Source organism: Helianthus annuus, chromosome 4 (assembly GCF_002127325.2).
Source record: "Helianthus annuus cultivar XRQ/B chromosome 4, HanXRQr2.0-SUNRISE, whole genome shotgun sequence".
NCBI lineage: Eukaryota > Viridiplantae > Streptophyta > Magnoliopsida > Asterales > Asteraceae > Helianthus > Helianthus annuus.
The window spans coordinates 23,792,745-23,812,796 of NC_035436.2; the positions used below are offsets into that span (position 1 = coordinate 23,792,745).

At 36.9% G+C, this 20,052-nt stretch overlaps 2 protein-coding genes and 3 non-coding genes across 5 annotated transcripts; all 5 read right to left on the bottom strand.

The window, feature by feature from the left end:
- Positions 1–4,898: 4,898 nt before the first annotated feature.
- Positions 4,899–4,984, bottom strand: TRNAM-CAU. Its single transcript is given in 2 exon segments — positions 4,899–4,934; positions 4,947–4,984. It is a non-coding gene; the product is annotated as a tRNA-Met (tRNA).
- A 2,762-nt stretch (positions 4,985–7,746) lies between these two features.
- On the bottom strand, positions 7,747–7,818 carry TRNAT-UGU. The gene has a single exon. It is a non-coding gene; the product is annotated as a tRNA-Thr (tRNA).
- A 75-nt stretch (positions 7,819–7,893) lies between these two features.
- On the bottom strand, positions 7,894–7,979 carry TRNAM-CAU. The gene is given in 2 exon segments: positions 7,894–7,929; positions 7,942–7,979. It is a non-coding gene; the product is annotated as a tRNA-Met (tRNA).
- Positions 7,980–9,963: 1,984 nt separating this feature from the next.
- LOC110935941 (leucine-rich repeat receptor-like serine/threonine/tyrosine-protein kinase SOBIR1) lies at positions 9,964–12,044 on the bottom strand. Its single transcript, XM_022178287.2, has one exon. The coding sequence runs from the start codon at positions 11,957–11,959 to the stop codon at positions 10,067–10,069; it is 1,893 nt and encodes a 630-aa protein (XP_022033979.1). The 5' UTR covers positions 11,960–12,044; the 3' UTR covers positions 9,964–10,066.
- Positions 12,045–18,298: 6,254 nt separating this feature from the next.
- Positions 18,299–20,044, bottom strand: LOC110935939 (aldehyde oxidase GLOX). Its single transcript, XM_022178284.2, has one exon. The coding sequence runs from the start codon at positions 20,012–20,014 to the stop codon at positions 18,374–18,376; it is 1,641 nt and encodes a 546-aa protein (XP_022033976.1). The 5' UTR covers positions 20,015–20,044; the 3' UTR covers positions 18,299–18,373.
- Between the last annotated feature and the right edge of the window lie 8 nt (positions 20,045–20,052).

Here is a 20,052-nt window from a genome sequence, read left to right on the forward strand (position 1 = left end):
AGACGACCCTACTTACCCTTGCTAGTAAAGGTACTTAGGACCAAATTTTAAACTTGTTTTTGACCGACCTTTCGACATCGATCAAAACCTTCGTTCCAGAATAGGAGACCAGTAAAAGATACTTGCATTTGTTTGATTGAGGTTATTACTTGCTCAGGTAAATACTTTTAACTTATTTTCCGTTATACGGGCTTGGGTTACGGTATTTAAAATACCGCTTGGTCGGGCAATTGACCCCAACTCATTAGTAGTTGGGTATTATCAATGTGACCCGTTTAAAATTTGGTTTTGTTGGCTTTACGCCTTTAGGAGCTTAATGACCATGTCCCGGATATCCTTGGCAGCATTTTACGAAATGGCCACGACCTTGACACGCGGTTGTAGGCGTACACCCGACAATGTGTCCATAATTATAAAGGTATAGCCGTTGGTTTTAAATCTGAAGGTCAGGAGCATCTAGTCTGTAAGTTGAAGAAATCCATTTACGGGTTAAAACAAGCATCACGTCAGTGGTACCTCAAGTTTGATGAAGTCATGAAGAAGCAAGGTTTTATGAAGAATCAAGTGGATCAATGCACCTACCTCAAGATGAGTGGGAGTAACTTTACTATACTTGTCCTTTACGTAGATGATATTCTATTGGCAAGTAATAGTTTAGACATGTTGCATGAGTCGAAGCGGTTATTCTCGCATAACTTTGACATGAAGGATCTCGGAGATGCTTCTTACGTCATTGGCATCGAAATTCACCGAGATAAACACAAAGGGATCTTAGGATTGTCCCAAAGGGCTTACATAGATCGTGTCCTTACACGTTACAACATGCAATAGTGCAAACCCTCCGTCGCTCCAGTAGTTAAACGAGATGTTTTCGGTTCATTCCAGTGTCCGACAACAGAGGTTGAGAAGGAGCAAATGAGCCAGATACCTTATGCGTCAGTAGTCGGGAGCTTGATGTATGCTCAAGTCTGTACTCGCCCAGATATCGCTTATATTGCTGGAATGCTAGGCCGTTATTAGACTAATCCTGGCCTAGATCACTGGAAAGCAGCTAAGAAGGTACTTCGATATCTGCAAGGGACGAAAGACTATAAACTGACTTATAGAAGAAGTGATCATTTAGAAGTGGTGGGCTATTCTGATTCTGACTTTGCCAAATGCAAAGATGACAAGAAATCCACTTCGGGCTATATCTTTATGTTAGCAGGCGGCCCTATCTCATGGAAGAGTCATAAACAACAGTTGACCACAACTTCCACAATGATGGCAGAGTACATTGCTGTTTATAACGCAACCTGTCATGGAATGTTGCTTAGAAATCTGATCACTGGACTCAAAATCGTTAATTCCATTTCTAGACCATTGAAGCTTTATTGTGATAATTCAGCTGCCGTTAGTTTCTCGAACAGTAACAGTTCGACTGGAGCTGGTTTATATCTCGATACAAAATATCTGTTCGTACGTGAAGGAGTTGAGGAAAATAATCTTTGTATCGAGTATATTAGTACTAAAGATATGCTTGCGGATCCGATGACTAAAGGTCTCCCTCCTAAGGTTTACGAAGAACATGTTCGGAATATGGGATTTAGTAAAGACCTTGTTTAGCATATTGTACTAGCTTATGTTTTATGTTAATGAAATTTCCTCAGTTTGATTTTGTATGTCTCTTAGAATATGTTCAACCGGTATAATGGCATATAGACAAATAAAGTTACAAATCAAACAAATGGCTAATGCGTATTTTGATCATAACGATTAGGTTTTAAATTAAGGCTATAGTATGATTAATGGGGGTCCTGAGTCGCATAATGATTTAACGACTGTATTTCTCTGCTATAGTACTTGTTTAAGGCTAAAATGAGTGTTAACTCATGATCAGGCTTATCTAATACTCATAGTAAATGATTACTCGGCTAAGTGGGAGAATGTAAGATTAAATATATTATGTATTAATATTTAATCTATAGCCATTATAATCATTTACATAATATAGATCAAAATATATAATAACTTATTAAATAATTAGTTGGTAATTGTTGATAGACCATATTACCCTTATTAACTAATTAGGTTTCCTCCTGGGTGCTTATATAAGGAGACTTATGTGGAGGTTAAGGGGTTAGACAGTTACACAATTAGAGATACCCCATAAGCATAACATTATCACGTTCGGCCTCCCTCTCCTACGGCCGATACCCTTTTCGGTTTAATCAGTCACCATCATCAGTTAGCACCCTAAGGAGGAACCAGATCACCTTGACAAAGATGTCGAACTCCATGTCGTCTTCTCTCACTGGATTCTCCACTGCACTGTCTGCGGTGACAGGTATGTTTTCATGTTTTCCATCATGTTTAAACAGAACTGATCCAACATTGTAACGAATCGAGCGGATACCAACTAAAAGCCCGCCGTGAATCGAGCGGATACCAACTAAATGCGACGTCTCATTGTTGACGTGTTCCATTTTAAGGCACTATATTTACACCATATTTTACCCGTTTCACTTTTATTCAACAATTATGACCATTGACTAGTAGATTTTCCATCTTTATTGACCAAGTATTTCATCACTAGCACCAAGCTATTCCATATTTTTTCCCATGTATTTTATCCAACAGACACAATTTATAAACACAAATATATATGTAGCTGTATAAACCAAATTGTAATGTATATTTCCATGACAGAACTAGAGAGCCGGTCTTTTTCCCGCCCTGACAGAGAAGGAAGGGAAGGTAGCAGCAAGCCTTACGTTAAGCAAGAAGGAACAAGAAGTCTCATATGTGCGATTACCAATTCCATTTCATTAATAAAGAGGCAATGCACTAGTTGGAAGTGAAGTAGGGTCGGTAGATATAGGCTTCCCTTTTAAAAAGTCCCCTCTCGTAGGCCTCTCTTTCTATGACAAAGAAGCATTCCAATGATAGTTTATTGTACATGAACTAAGAATAGCCACAACAACAGTTTGTATTCACCTCATCATCCCGTTATTTAAATTATTAACGTGTTTATTTTTATTGTAAGTTCGATGAAGTTTTTTTTTCGCGCGGCTGATACCATTGTTTGATCACGATTTATTTAAGTTACGGCTGACTTTTGCGTTTTTACGTTTCGATGGTCAGAGCCGAGTCACAACTACAACAAACCGAACACATGTTGATACGATTTTGGTTAATGTTACGACCTTTTTTGTTTTCTTTATCATTTGTGATAGTGTGCAATACCAATCAAACTCTTACCGTGTCCCCGCCACAACGCAGGTTAGATCAATGGTCTGTATTAACCCTTTAATACACCATGTAACAAATTTAATTCTCTTTTTTTGTTCAGCCAGCCTATGATAGTTAAAGCTAACTTTTACCTCTAGACATGTTTATTTTATTGTCGTTTAGATTAAAGCTTAAATAGTCTAACATTAATACAACGGTATACCATGTAACAGATACATCCAGCATAATTATCCATTGATATATAAGTAACTTGTTATAATAAAATGTAAATTACTCAACTAGTAAAATCTTACCCAAACAAATATCGATATAACGAACGAATATTTTTAAGTCATGCTCGCAAACAAACTTACAAACGATGAATCAACCAAGTAATTGTGTGATTCACTTGAATCAAAAATATATATATGGCATATGTCACTTCTGTAAGAAACTATGGTGGTAAAAAGAATTCGACACATTCAAGTGATTCAATTCAATTGGAATTTTCGAGTTTTTAGCCCTGAAGAAGATATGATACTTGTCACTTAAAATGAGAAGCAAAAATGGTTACATTCTTGGATTGAAATTATATGATGTATAAAAAACAAGTCATCAAGAGCATAACAACATTATTTGCATCACCATGAGTTTGATGCACATTCTTCTTAACATGTTCCAGGATCATTGCCACCGGGCTTGGTAGCGCTTGCTTGTAACCGAAGTGGGGGTACTAAAGTGGGTTGGACATTGGCTCAGTCCATTTCGGTTGGGTCTGGTTTGCATAATCTGGCTTGCCCGTTCCAAGTTGAGAGTTGGTGTATGTGGCTTGAGCGAAGGCTTGGGCTACATGCACCCTAGACTAAGGGGCACTGCGTTAGGCTGGCTTCACAGAGCTGCGACAACCCTTGGCTCCTGACAGTGGTAGGATAACAGGCTTGGGCTCATCAGGCTCAATGAGCCGTCTGGTCTGACTCAAATGAACACCCACTTTTTTCACTTTCTTTTTGGTTGGGTGGGGGCAACAATGGTTTCTCGGTCAGTATTGTTAAGAAGAATTTGTTTAGCGGCCAAGATTGCAGTAACGTATTCATTCATAAATGGTGTAAGTGGTTCCCAAAAAAATGTAAGATTTTGATATGGAGAGCTATGTTGGATGCCTTGGCAAAAAGTAATTGTTACTTTGACAATGATTTATGGCTGAGCACCTTTTTTGTTCATGTGGTGCGGCTATTATCGTGTGGGAGAGAGTGAGCTGCTGGTGTGGGATCAAGTCGATATACGCCTTTTCTATCAAAGACCTGCTGCAATTCTACAAGGAGCCGGGTATGGAGGATCAAGTGAGGGATATTGTTCATCTTGGTTGGTATGTGGAGCTTATGGAAGGCCCGATTTCAGCCCTATATAGCCAATGTCGCCACTCTTTTGGCCTCCGCAACTGTCCAGCCCGTTCGGGCGTCGAACAACCCGGAAAAAAAGGTATGTTTTTTGCCCAACTTTTTTTACTTGAATTTCATATGATTATTTGAATGTAGATATAAACTTAAAACAAATGGATCCTGTTGGTTGAAACTTAAATCTACATCTTCTAACACTTCAAACAGATTGGATTTTGGATTTTCTTATGAACTTGGAATTAAAAAACGTCTTCAATATAAAATAACCATTTCATAAGAAAAAATAAAAAATGGGGTGAGAGAGGCTCGAACTCTCGACCTCAGGATAACTCAGATTGCTATGAGACCTACGCGCTAGCCAACTGCGCCACCACCCCATATGTTTCTTCAGCTCTGAGTTTAGATTTTATTTCAGTATGTGCTATAGACTTCTAATATGTTATTTCAACGAACAACTTTTTACGAATTTTAGATTGCTGCCAAATGAAAATATTGGGATATATATTTATTAAGAGTAATCTACAAAAGAAAAAATAGTTATTATTGTTTCACAGTGTCATACTATTATAACTACATCAACCAATTAAAAATATAACTTTTAAGTATGTTAATTGTAACTTCATATGGTTTTCCTTTTGTTTCTCTTAATAAAATACATGATAAGTATATATATCTTTGTTGATTGGCCCTGCTTGACATGGGGGAGATATATTAGGTACTCACTTGATCACATACTTTCATGTTCTACTATAGCAAACTCTTGTTCTTCATCACTTTTACAGAAATCATTATCCTCACAATTTTTGAATTCTTCTCATGCTTTCAACAACTACGGAAAAGCTTAATCGAGTGAGTCATCAACTCCATCCATGGTTTAGATCCAAATACTTGGAAGTGCAAACGTAATCAAATGATCGAGGTAACCTCATGTTTTATGGTTTTAAAATAATGAATTAGGTCGGGTTGAAATTGCGCAATTTAAGCTCAAGTCCACTCGTTGTGTCTAACCATGACGAATTGATACCACTGGTGATTTTGGGTAAATCAGAGTTGGTTTGATCATGAAAACGGTAGAATTTGTCATAAATCCAATTAAAGGTATTTAGTGCCAAAATTAACATACTTGTTGAAATTGAGCTTATTAGATATTCAACCAACTTTGGGCAGGGTTAATTGAATTTGGGAGCTAAACTTACTAAGGTGGGTGCATAGAATTAGTGTCTATTTAAGGATAAGTGGGTTTAATTTCTCCAAGTTATCTAATTTGTATGCAAGTACTTATTTTTATGTTTTAGGGGCTGTTTGGCTAAGCTTTTCAAAAGAGCTTATTTGCTTATTTGCTTTCTGAAAAGCAAATAAGTCAATAAGCTGTTTTGAAAAGCTCCATTTTAAAGCTTTTCAAAAGAGCTTATTGATTTATTTGCTTTTCAGAAAAGCAAATAAGCTGTTTTGAAAAGCTCAGCCAAACAGCCCCTTAATTGATTAATAAGTTTATGTGCTTAGTTTATTGTGTAGAATACTAGTTATAAACCTTGTGTGCTTAGTTTAATGTATGCTAAATTTTAGGCTTGCATGCTAAGGTTAAATAGAAGATGACTGATTCTTGGGTCTGATAACTAGTTTCCATGTTATTGAATAAGATGTGTTTGATCCTCAATTAGGCTATGCGGTATGGGGGTGGTGGATTGGATCATGGATTACCACGTGGGACATGATTCTCGTGGTACACAACCCTCTTTTCAAACCATGGTTGTTTGCATGGTTTAATCCATGGCAACCATGACCCTCTTTCCATTAATTAGGGATTTTGACTAGTGGAGAGGATAGTGGATGATAATGAGGGTCATGGTCCATACCATATATGTTGGTGGATTAGGTTGATGGTAGGGTGACATGGCATTGACGTAGAGGGTGGTGGTGGTCATTTGGGTCACGACCACACCACATAGCCTTATGAGAACTTACTTTCATAAGCTTGATTGGGAACTATATGCTTCTAAGACATGGGAACTTGCTTCCATGTGGCTAAACTGGGGCAACGTTTGATGTTTAGTAGCCTTTTTTTTTTCTTAATGACGAATTTCATTAAAACCCAATAGCAAGACGCCAGGGGCAACAACAACAAAAATTTAAACTAAGAACTCAAATTACACCAATCCAACCAAGAAAGGGACCTTAGAGGAGAACAATTTTTAATCCAAAGAAAGCCGAGGGATTTGATGTCTTCCAAGATCATGGCCACTTCCAGTCCTCCGCCGATTTGTTTGAGAAAAGCTTGTCATTATTAGTCATCCAAATGCACAAGCAAGCCACCATTATGATTCCGTGAAGGACTTTCCTCTTAGGACGGTTTAAAGGAGCCGTTTTATGAATTTCTAGACGGTCCCGAGCCAAAAAGACAAAAATAGGAGGAATACCCCTCCAAGTGCTAATACTCACTCCGCACGACTAGCTATATAGAGAAAAGTCACACAACCATGTCCATTGAACTGAAATTCAAAAAATTTGCACAAAGCATCACCCGAATATGTGATGGAACTTTGCATAGTTGTGTATTATGAGCCAATTTAGAAAAGTGTGTCGTGTTTGTAAAGTTTCAGTTTGGTTATAGAATCTCTCTGTGTACTCATTCTAGCTTTGATAATGTGTTAAGGTATATACTTTCAAGAAAAAACACCAAAATGAGAGCAATGAGTCTTGGTCTTGGCCACTCTTTGGGATAAATTGAGCAGGTATTGTAGTTGGTTTATCATGATGTAACCTACAAAAACATTATCTTTTGAACCATGTTTGGTCACCACTTAAACCTCACATTGGTCGTAAATAATATGGCAAACCCTTTTTGAAAAGTCTTACGCTACCATGTTAGATGTTGAAAAGTTAGGATGCTAATCAAACGACTTGATATTTTTATTGCATGAATTCATAAAATATCGGTTTCACATACTTGATCCGTGTTCATTTCTATTTCTATTCTCTTATAGACAGATAACTAATCATTTTATTTGTCATATAATATGGTTTCAATACCCACGGATGTGAATTGCCTCATCATGGAACGAATAATCGAAATAAGAATGTATTAATTTAAAATAAATTAAGTGTTTAAATAAAAATCAATTCAAAACTAAAAAACAACTGCCCCCATGCAGGATCGAACTACAGACCTCCAGTTTACAAGACTGGCGCTCTACCACTGAGCTATAGGGGCTGATGGTTTACTTATGCAATATTATTATTCATAATCATTAGATAATTAAACTATTATAATTAAAATGTTAAAAAATGGGGTGAGAGAGGCTCGAACTCTCGACCTCAGGATCACTCAGATTGCTATGAGACCTACGCGCTAGCCAACTGCGCCACCACCCCATGTGTATGCTCTGCTCTATTTTAATTCTAAAAACGTTAGTATAATAAGTATGTTCCAATCAAATAAAGTAGTTTTTAGTTATTTTTGTATTCAAATCTTATGGTTTTTTTTTACAAGTATGTTCCAATCAAATAAAGTAGTTTTTTTTTAGATTAGAGCATCGGAAACGTTTGGAAGTAAGACGTGTACTATATTACTGTATTTCACTAATCGGCTATCACTATAGGACAAACTTAGAAAATATGAGTACAACATGTGAAAAAAAAACAGGAAGACTACTTCTATCAGAAAACTATATCATATTCATCAAGATTCCATTTTGATGGATCCATACAGGTTGAAAAGATAATAGAATCCGCTTAATCCATATGTGACTAAAGATTTTTAGTTGTTTATACTTTCAAAAGTATCAAAATTAGTAGATTTGTGAAAATTGAATATACGTTAGAGTGTGAGTTATAAGATTAAACAAAACGTCAAAACTATCGAAGTATGAAGCTTAAATTGTATTCTACAAACGTATGGGACGATTTAAAATGGGTAAACTGAACACATCTCATTTATCAATTTTCAAACTCGAAGTGTCAAGATCTAGCTAGTTCCATTTATACAAAGTTTATTTCGTATAAATATTATTTATTTTAATATTGTAGAAAGAAGACTAAGTCGCCTCCTCTTGTGGTGGAGAGTTATAGGAGAATGGGTCTTGAAAGATACTACTTGTCGTGTGAGAAACTTTATGCGTGTTGGTTAAGGCATTCAAGGTGCACAAATATCCACTTTTTGGTCAAGGTAAATGCCAAAATTTTAATTTTATATAAATATAAATAATGAGTAATCCTATATTCCTATTTATATAGTCTTAAAACAAAAGGTCGGTGGGGTTTCCCACCGACCATTCTAACCCCTGAACTTTTGACAAATGACAATTTAACCCTAAACTTCTAATTCATTTTAAAACTTCTGGTTTTTTCACTTCCCTAAACTTTTGACAAATGACAATTTCAACTCTAGAATCATATTAAAACTTTTGGTTTTTTTCACTTCACATCCTTAAACTTTTGACATGAAACACTATTAACCCGCATCTTTAAGTAAGTTACACACTTATAACTTTTGGTAATTGACAACTTTGACCCATCAACCTGTTAAACTTAATGACTTGACACCTTATTTTATTTAAATTACTTTTATGACTTTATACTGTAACGTGGGACACATTATTATACTTTTTTATATCTATGCCTAACCAAGTTAATGTCTAAATTACTTTTACGACCGCAATGATCGAGACATACTCTATTTTTTATCTATGTTTAATGACATTACAAAGTAAAAAACGCATAATGTCACGCGCGGGCACCACACATTAATGTCATCGTCGTACGCTGTAACCGCAATGCTTATATAGATTACACTGAGTTAGATCGGATACGTCGAAACACACGTTTTCATATAGTTAACGCATCACATAACGTGCTGTCAGCTATAAACAACTAAGGCGTCGCCGCCACAACGCGCGGCTTGTGGCAGTAATCTAGTTATTCTCATTAATTAATAAAAGTACCCCCTATAAATGAATTCTAGACATGTGTCTAGTAGAAATCATTTTTTATGTGTATATTCATATAAAAAAAACTAAAACAATAGTAAATAAGTTAACACAAAGGCTACAAATTAAAAAAAAAAAAAAAAAAATAGTCGTTTCATAGACAAAAAAGTTGATTCATATACAAATCTATTTATTACTTATTAGATAAGTCATTATAAAATTCTCTTCTCACTTGACTATAACTAAGAGGTTCTTTTAATGTTTTATTAAAAGAAAAGTTAAAAAACCACATAAAATGTTAAACAACCAACCAAGCTTTAGGTGGTTTTTTTTACCTCCAAATTTGAGAACCTCGAATCTAACATTAGATTAATAACACCTCAAAGTTATTAAGTTATTATTTTATTGTTATATACAAATTGCGATGGATAAAATCATAAAATGAAACGCTCACATTATCCAAATACCCACATAGTAGTGTAGTACACAACTTATAGAACCAAATTACAAACATGCTTAATTATTGTACATTTATCAATGCTCGATTTGAGCCAACATGCATCTACAATCTTTACTATTAGGTCTCTCTTTCGGATCATCTAGTGTACAAAAACACGCAATCTTAAGAACAAGAAGCATTTGCGTCTCATAGCCGTTTCCCAAAAGACTTTGATCAATTGCTTCTTTCGGATTATCCGATGTCATCACCTTTCTCATCCATTTCACTAGATTCACTTCGCTCGTGTGTTGAAAAAACTCATCCGACGGCAGTTTTCCCATGACCAATACTCCTAGTAACACACCAAAACTATAAATGTCACATTTATCGGTAAACTTCAGGGTTTGATGATATTCGGGTGCAATGTACCCTAAAGTGCCCGCAACATTGGAACTTGTCATGTGCGTGTCACCTCCGGGGATGGATTTGGCGAGCCCGAAATCTGCTATTCGGGCCTCCATGTCATCATCAAGGAGTATGTTAGCGGGCTTTAAGTCTCGATGGACTATACGTGGAGTGTGGCTCATGTGAAGATACTCGAGCCCAGATGCGACCCCAATTGCAATATTGTGTCTCACAAGCCACTCTAGTTCTCGCGTGCCAGATTTAACTTGTTCTAAAATGTCTTGTAAGCTTCCATTTTTCATGAATTCATATACGAGGTAATGACAAGTCGGTCTTGAAACGTGGGCAAGTAAGGCTAAGAGGTTCCGATGGCGGATTTGACCAACGGTTTGGATTTCTGATCGGATCTGACGCATCTTTTTGTTGAGCATTTTCGTGTCTTCTGCAGTGAGCTCTCCCGCGTCTTTTGGAGGTTGTATGATCATTTTAATCGCGATTGTTTTGATCTTTTCATTTGGGATGTCGGTTTTGTATACGAGTCCACACCCCCCTCTTCCAATGACTTGAAGTGCGGCAACCTCGTTGTCATCCTCAAGGAACTTAAGTTCCTCCGCCTTAATTGACGGGCTAAAAATGGTGGGACCCGATTGGTTCCCTCCATATTTAACCGCAATTAAAAACAATTTTATCAACACGGAGAAAATTATTATGGAAAGAATTCCAGCAAATGAACCGGCAAAAAAACCTAGAACCCAACCCATGATCTTTTTTCTGTTCCTCTTTTTATGTTTTTTACTCGGGGCTTCCACCGGTGCGGGAGCCGGAGCTTCGGTTTTACCCGGACCCGAATCATTGTTTCCATTCGGATTCGTTGATTCGGCAAATACATAACGTTTCGGGACACGTTTGTACTTTGATTTCTTCGACTCTATCACCGGAGACTCCAACCGGTTTAACTCCGGCAACTCGCCTTCCAACAAACTATTGCCGGAGATGTTGAACAACCGGAGATTTCGAAACAAACGTAACGAAACGGGTACTTTTCCGGTGAACATGTTGTTCTCGAGCGCGAGTTTCTCAAGGTTCGGAAAATGCTTTAAGAAACCCAATTCTCCGGTGAATTCATTGGAAGAAAGATCCAATATCCGGAGCCGGAGGAGATAAGATACCTCCGCCGGAACTTCGCCGGAAAATTTATTGTTACCAAAATTAATAATTTCAATTTTCCGGCAATTGCCAAGTTCCGGCGGGATACGATCATTTAAATAATTATCATTCAATGACAATTCTTTAAGTTTGGATAACTGCCCGATCGCCGGAGATAAAAATCCGGTCAGCCGTCGAGTTTCGAACACAATTCTGGTCACTCGAAGGGTGTCGGACCCATTTAAAGTTCTTCGCTCGCATGATATTCCAGTGATGGAACAGGGGTTTTCCGGTGGCCGGAGGTCGCCGAAGACACCTAAATGTTTGAGAATTGTTAAGAGGGCATGGTGGTCGCCTGTGTTGAGGTGGATTTTAGCATGAATTGAGAGGGTTAGTGTGAAGAAAAGTAGTAATGGGAGGTGGGTGATGGTGGTCATGACGGTGGTTAACGGTGGAGATGGTGGCCACTGGCCGGAGTGTTAAACTTAAGAAGTGGCAATTTGTGTTATTTATTTTGGAGGTTTGAAAATAATGTTTTTAATCTAAAATAAGTTTGTGGAAAATAAGGAGTCAATGTTCAAGTCTACGCTTAAAAAATATTATCTTTTTTAAACGAAATAAGAAATATTATATGTGTAACTGTGTAAGCTTTTTTATATCTTCATATTAATAAGTATGATGACTAAATGTTGACTTAAATAATTATTGTTTAATTATATAAGATGAGATGAGTTTAATTAATAATTCTTGTTTAATTATATAAGATGAGATGAGTTTAAATAAAAGGATCAAACATTCATGAAATGATGATATGAGTTTAAACAAAAGGATCAAACATTCATGAAAAAATAGTAGAAAAAAAAAGTCTCATCAGATTCATGAGATAATATTAGAAAAAAAGGTCTACATTACAATCACATCAACAACGTAAAACTATCTACATAGTTATTACGGATATAGTTATTCTGCTAATAGCCAGCATTTATCGTTGATTTCACTTTTCTCAGACACTTGTGTATACATTTTATATATGTTTATAAATTTTAATATCTATATTATATAATAAAAGAAACATGTTTTGGGACACTTGTCATTCTCTCATTTAATTGATTAAAATTATTAATAATACTAAAAAATAATAATATTTAATCTAAATTAATACAAATTCTTATTATTAATAATATTTAATCAAATCTAAAATCTAATCTAATACAAAATCTAAAATCTAAATTAATGCATATCGTCACCAACATAAATATTTAAATGATAAACACATTAATTCCGTGTTTCGTTATACATGTGTTTATTAGTCAAACACAATGTAAGGGTGTAAGGGGCGTAAGCGGTGAGTGAAATCGGTGACCCCATTCACCTAAGGGGAACACCGCCGCCATCCCTTAGGTGAGGCAATTAGGGGAGTGAAATCGTGGGTTGTTCACCGATGAAGATTGAAGAGAGAGGGTGTGGGGTCCATTTTTTCCACCAATCAAATTGTTGTTGTTGTTGTTGTTTTTTTTTTTTTAATAAAAAACCAAGTCCCCTAAGAGGGGAGTGCCGCCATCAAATTGGGGTGTTAGGGGAGTTTAAGAGGGAAGTTGACGTGGCACACGAGGATTGGTTGGACGTAAGAGAGGGGACTCACCTATTAGGTGAGCACCCCTTACACCCTAATGTATGCAAATATGAACAAAAATTATTAATCTGATTTACGTTTAGATGTGGAATGTTTGAAACTACCATTAATACCCGTGCATGCTACGCAGCGGAATAATCTTTTTTTTACCAAACTGTTACGGCAGGTTGGATCTCAAAATTTAAACATAGAAAAACACCACTAAATGACGATATATTCGAAAAGCGTCGTCCTTGTATAATCTATACTATATAATAAAAGAAACCTGTTTTGGAACACTTGTCATTCTCTCATTTAATTGATTAAAATTATTAATAATACTAAAAAATAATAATATTTAATCTAAATTAATACAAATTCTTATTATTAATAATATTTAATTAAATCTAAAATCTAATCTAATACAAAATCTAAAATCTAATCAAATCTAAAATCTAAATTAATACAAATTCTTTTTTTAAATATATTTTTTTATTATTTGGTATATAAAATCATATTTATTCAACCCATGTAATATATATTTATTATTTGGTAAACAATGTTATATTTATTCAACCCTTTTAATACAGTTGTTTTAAATTAATATTAAGTTAGATTCTTAAATTTCCTATATTTATAAATTTTAATATTGTATTAATATTAAGTTAAATACTTAAATTTCCTTTTAAGTAAATTCTGAAAATATGTTTTTTTTTTTATATCAACCCCTATTGATAACTTCATATAACTAATAAAAAAACAAAAGAAGATATATTACTAGTCACATAAATATGATAGAAGAAAATATATAAGAAGTTAATAAAGTCAAGGGATATCTAATCTAATGACGTGTAGAATAAAATACCCTGTCGAAGACTCCAAGAGCGACTTTGTGCTTTGAAGCGACTTGAACATATAGTGACAAATATTACTTATAAGAGTAGTCATGATAGTATTTAGATGTTGAGGACCGTTGTAAAAAATATAAGAAAAAAAAATAACAAACAATATCATTGCTATTTATCTAAGACTCCAAGGCTTGTTAGCTTTCAATTTTCTTATTTGGATTACTATACTTGGGAAAAGATCAAATAGAAAATATGAAGTTTATTTTCGCTAGGAAGTGTATGAAGCAATAGGATTAGGACATGTGGTAACATTTAAAAGAAAAAATGTATTTTAGTCAATCCAACCATTTCTTCTTTCTTTTCAAAACCCAGTAACTTCAAAACCCACCATTTTCAAAACCCACCATCTTCAACCATTTCTTCACTTTCTATCTCAATAATCACTACATTATAGTGCGATTTTCATCACCAATCAATGATTCAAACACCCGATCAACGTGTTCTTCAGCTTTTTTGAAGAAAACCCAGTTTAATTTCATAAAAAATCTCGTTTTTTCCGGTGATTTTGGAGATAATCACTCGATTCGTTCGATTCGAGCGCTGATAAGTGTTTCAATCATTCAAAATTCGTCAATTGTTGAAGAAATCACTTCGATCCATGTAAGAAATTCTTTAATTTCATTTTTACGATCTGGGTTTTTGATTTAGTCATTGCTGTAATAAAAATGTATCAGAAAAATTAATTTTTCAGAAATTGGCTCATTTCGAAGACAGTAATTCGTAGACAATTCAGACAGTTCACAGTCACAGACAGTTACCAGACAGTTTTATGTGTCCATTGCATTTTAGAAATAAGAGAGTTTTATGTGGTTTCTGGCTATTGCGTTTTAGAAAAAAAAAAACACATTTTTAAGTGTTTTTAGTCATTGCATTATAGGTAAAACACATTTTTGAAGTGTTTTTAGTCATTACGTTTTAGGTAAAACACATTTTTAGGTGTTTTCAGTCCATTGCGTTTTAGAATGAGTCATTTTAAGTGTTTTCTGGCCATTGCGTTTTACAAATAAGACATTTCTTTGTGTTTTTTGTGCATTGCGTTTTAGGTAAAACACTTTTTTATGTGTTTTCCGTCCATTGCGTTTTAGAAAACAGACATTTTAAGTGTTTTCTGGCCATTGCGTTTTACAAATAAGACATTTCTTTGTGTTTTTGGTGCATTGCGTTTTAGGTAAAACACCTTTTTATGTGTTTTTTGTGCATTGCGTTTTAGGTAAAACACATTTTTATGTGTTTTCTGGCCACTGCGTTTTACAAATAAGACATTTCTTTGTGTTTTTGGTGCATTGCGTTTTAGGTAAAACACCTTTTTACGTGTTTTTTGTGCATTGTGTTTTAGGTAAAACACATTTTTATGTGTTTTTAGTCCATTGCGTTTTAGAAAGTACATTTCTTTTGAGTTTTTAGGCTATTGCGTTTTAGAAATAAGAAATTTCTTTGTGTTTTCTGGCCATTGCGTTTTACAAATAAGTCATTTCTTTGTGTTTTTGGTGCATTGCGTTTTAGAAAAATGTCATTTTTTATGTTTTTTTTTTTCATTGCGTTTTACGTAACTGGTGATTTTTCTATTGCGTTTTACGCAACTGGGTTTTAATTTTTTTTTTAATATAGCAATAGTATGCTCGTTTTAAAGATTAAAAAACACTCGTTTTTTGTGCAATTTCTATAAAAAAAATAATGTCGTATGAAAGAGTTATTAACGTTTAAAAAATGGGGGGGAATTGGAGGAGAGAGAAACTATTGGCTTGGATTGACTAGAATGCCATTGAACAAACTCACGCACCTCTTTTCTTTCTTTCAATTTCCCTGATTTAATCTTAGCTCTTGATTAACTTAATGGATGGTCAAGATCACTTCCTAGCCTTCATAGCCAAATAAACTTCCTATTGTATCTCCACCCTACTATACTTTACATGTAATTTTTCTTTCGAAATCAAGGATGTTAATGAGAGTAACTTCTCTATACGGATAGAGAAAATGTTTGTTTTGTCCTCTTTTTTTAAAGGCTAATTGGATTTTAACACCTTTAACTTTGAAGAATTGGCCGATAACACCTGCAACTAACACTTTGATCTGTGACACCCCAAACTTTTAATTTTGTTTGTCATTTCACCACTCAGTTAAAAAATGACTAACTGAGTTAGTCTTCCATCCTAGCTGGCATCCTACGTTGACTATTTTTGCCGATGTGGCACATCATCTAATCTGAACCTGAACCAAACTTCAAACAATTTGAACCAAACACCCGAACATCATCTAATCTGAACCTGTCTTGAACAAAGCTGAGCCACCACATTCCTCCGCCACCGTCGCTGTCGGACCACCTCCATGTCGCCACTGTCGCCGTTAATCATCATCATCTTCAACTGTCAGAACCCATCGGATAAAGACTAAGACCGCCGTTAATCATCATCATCTTCAACTTTCTCTGACTGCCAGACTGAGTCTCGGACCGTCGCTGCACTGTTGTCGGTGTCGGAGAAGACGACCGGAGCTTATCTCTCTTCTGTTTTCTCCTCTCTCTCTCTCTCTCTCTCTCTCTCTCTCTCTCTCTATCCGTCACTCACTACCACCCGACAGTGGTGGTGGTGCTCCGTTTTGATGAAGCTAAAAATTGGGGGCGTGTTCCACCGGGAAACATCTCGATCGACAACAGGAACGACGATCGGCACCTCCTGGACTCGTCGCCGGAACCTCCGGTCACCGGGGATGAGGGCGAAACAGAGGCATGGTGTAGGTGTGCAGGTGATTGTCGGCTAAAACGTGATTTTGGGGGTGCTGTGGGTGGTGTTTGGCGGAGAGGGTGAGACGCCGGAGCACCGGTGATACGGCTCCGGTCATCGGAGCTCGTGAGGATGAGAGAGAGGCAGAGAAATGTTGTTGGCTGCAAGTTTATGATTTAGTGTTTTCTCCAAATGTTGCAAATGAAGTGAGGTTTTATACCCATGAATGTGCCACATTGGCAAAAATAGTCCACGTAGGATGCCAGCTAGGATGGAAGACTAACTCAGTTAGTCATTTTTTAACTGAGTGGTGAAATGACAAACAAAATTAAAAGTTTGGGGTGTCACAGATCAAAGTGTTAGTTGCGGGTGTTATCGGCCAATTCTTCAAAGTTAAAGGTGGTAAAATCCAATTGGCCTTTTTTAAAAACAAATTTGGATTACTAACGGATTACTAGAGTATCATTGTACCACCAGCGGATTCACTTAATCATATCCATCTCTATTAGGCAATAATGCCTATACACAAATTCAGAAGGAAACCCAATATATTTGGGAAACCCCCCTTTGGGAATCGAACCCAATACCTGATGGTCTCCAAACCTTATCTCATCCCTAACGAATTAATCTACCCAAAACAGTCACTTGTCATCCGGTAAAACTTCAGATTTGTGAACCAACTTTGCTACCCAAAGCCGCGAGGGGGGATACCGATATTTACCCGACCAAACTACCCGAAGAGTTATCAAAAAAAGATGCCCCCTTCACCCAAAAGATGTCATCTCTGCTTGACTTGAATTATTTTATCATTTATTTATTACACACACATAATTATTAGACGCTTTTTCCCGTCACTTGCTAAAAATAATAATTCTGTTTACTTTAACTCATTACTCATGTCTTAGTTTGAGCTTCTACTTGCCAATGCTAAGTCTAAACATGTTCAAATAGTTTGTGGTCGAAAAGAAAACTTGCTCGAATTCGGCTTGTTTACAAACCGAGCCAGCTTGGCTCGACTATAAACTGAGTTTGGCTTGTTTACAAAACAAGCCGAACCTGATTCGCCTCGGGAATAACCCTAGATTAGAGAAAGCGCAATACATGGAAGTAATACCCTATCTTCGTCATGATTATATGTTGATATATTATAATTATAATATAATTATCTATATATGAAAAAACCTACCTGCACCATTCAATACTTGCCACGTGACAATCATTTTTTTTATTTATCCACCTTCTATCAGAATACTGGTACGGTCCTGTTCGGTATCGGTACATGAAGGTAAAAATCGGCACCAGCCTACTACAGAAAACGCCAAAAGTCGATTTAATAAAAAAAATATTGTATATAAAAAATATTATTTATTTTCTAGATGGGGTAAATGTATAAAATTGACATAATAGTTTAGTATTATGATAACAATATGATATTATCAAAGGTAACTTCAAAATTCCTAAATGTCACAAAAAGTATTTTGAAAATGCATATAGCTCTTTTAACAATCACTTGTGCAAAAATGAAGTAAATGAAACTACAATGCTAATATTTAACATGATCATAAAAACTCCTTCGTTTTGGTAACAAGTTAGCAACATTTTACCTACAATCTACATGATCCTAAACCACACTGATCTACTTGGAATCCCACCATTAACCACCGTTAACATATAGTAACCCGGTGGCGCCACGTATATCGAAGGCGGAGCCACCACCGTCGCCACCACATCACCAACACCATCCGTATCCATGCTCAAACACTCGAGTCTCACCATTCGTTGATTCATCGATAACGAGTGTGTGGTAAACGGCGGTGCATACGCCACTACGCTTATGTTACTGATCAATCTCGCCTCGAGCCGAAAAGTAACACCGAATGTGTTCCCGTTTGCTACCCCGGTTGGATCTTGCGGGTACGTGATGGTCAAGTTTTTGGGCCGAAGATGGTCGAACCGGGTGTTCATGTAATCCGGGACTAAGGCTTGTAGCCTTAGCTCGGTCGGGTGAGCCACCCCGTATGAAATGTACTCGTTATTCGGGTTTCCACCGGCTACCAAGATCCGACCGTCGGGTAATAACACCGCGGATGAATGGTACAAACGGGCTATTTTAGTGGACCTTAGAACCTCGAACCGTTGGCTGGCATTGCGGTTCGGTCGGTAAAGATACGGTTTGAAAGAGGGATGTGATGCACTCTCCCATCCCGCGCAACCCCGTTTTGCACCGTTGATGATTAGAATGTCCCCGGTTGGTAACGTTAACATGTCGCCCATGACCCTTGGTCCGGGCATGTCTTCCATCTGCCAACGGTGGTGGTTTCCGGTGATGACCATTCTCCCACACGATCTTAAAGCGGTCAGGTATATGCCGCGCTGAGCCGCACGATAAGATCCCCGGGCCGCACCCCCACAAACCATGACTTCAACTTTAGTGAAATTGTCTTTGTGGTCTAAAGGAAGGATTACCGAAGATCCAGAGCTCGGGTAACTTCGGCCCCCGTTTCCCGGAATCGTCGGAAACGTCTTCACTACTTTCCGTTGTTTATAATCGAAAAGAATCGAATCCCGGTTGGCGAAAATGAACAAATGTCCATCGGTTGACAAGTGTAAGAAAGGGTACAGATTGTTCCCTTTTGAGTGCCTTTCGTACGTACGGTGCAAAAACGGGAGTTCGTATGGGTCACTCGAGCCCGAGGACTTTGGGACGAACTCGTAGCTGAACTCCGATCGTCCCCCGACAACTATAACGCCGTTTTCCTGTGGGAGATATAGACTAGAAGAATACCATCGTCTAACCGACAACTGGTTCCTAAATTCCAACCAATCACATCGGCTATTAGCACACGGCATATAATACCGGACTCTCCTCGAACCCAACCCATTACCGCCCGCTTGAAGGAGGCTTCCGTTGCTCAAGAACGAGCCCGATGAGCACCATGTATCGGTTTCAAGATGTAGAGCCCGAACTTTGTTCCTCATAATACTATACTCTACAGAGTGTGCGTAACATGACGAATCCCCCGACCAACGAGTTTTACAATTACGGAGCCGGTAATGAGACGGACCCGCATCGGTTTGATCGAATATGATAACTTTGTTGTCGTGGGTGACCGCCATGTGCATAGCGACAACACCCGTGTTATTCAATAGAGTGTTCCACTTCCATTGACTCCTTACGCAAACAACTCGACCGAATAATAAAAGAACAAGTACAACGCACTCGAGTGACCTACATGTGGCCCGTATATCCATGGGTTAACGATATAGACGATATAGAAAGAACGGGATTG

Excerpts from the sequence above, each read along its gene's own strand:
- LOC110935941 (XM_022178287.2), bottom strand. The coding sequence starts at position 11,959 with ATGACCACCATCACCCACCTCCCATTACTACTTTTCTTCACACTAACC.
- LOC110935939 (XM_022178284.2), bottom strand. The coding sequence starts at position 20,014 with ATGGATATACGGGCCACATGTAGGTCACTCGAGTGCGTTGTACTTGTT.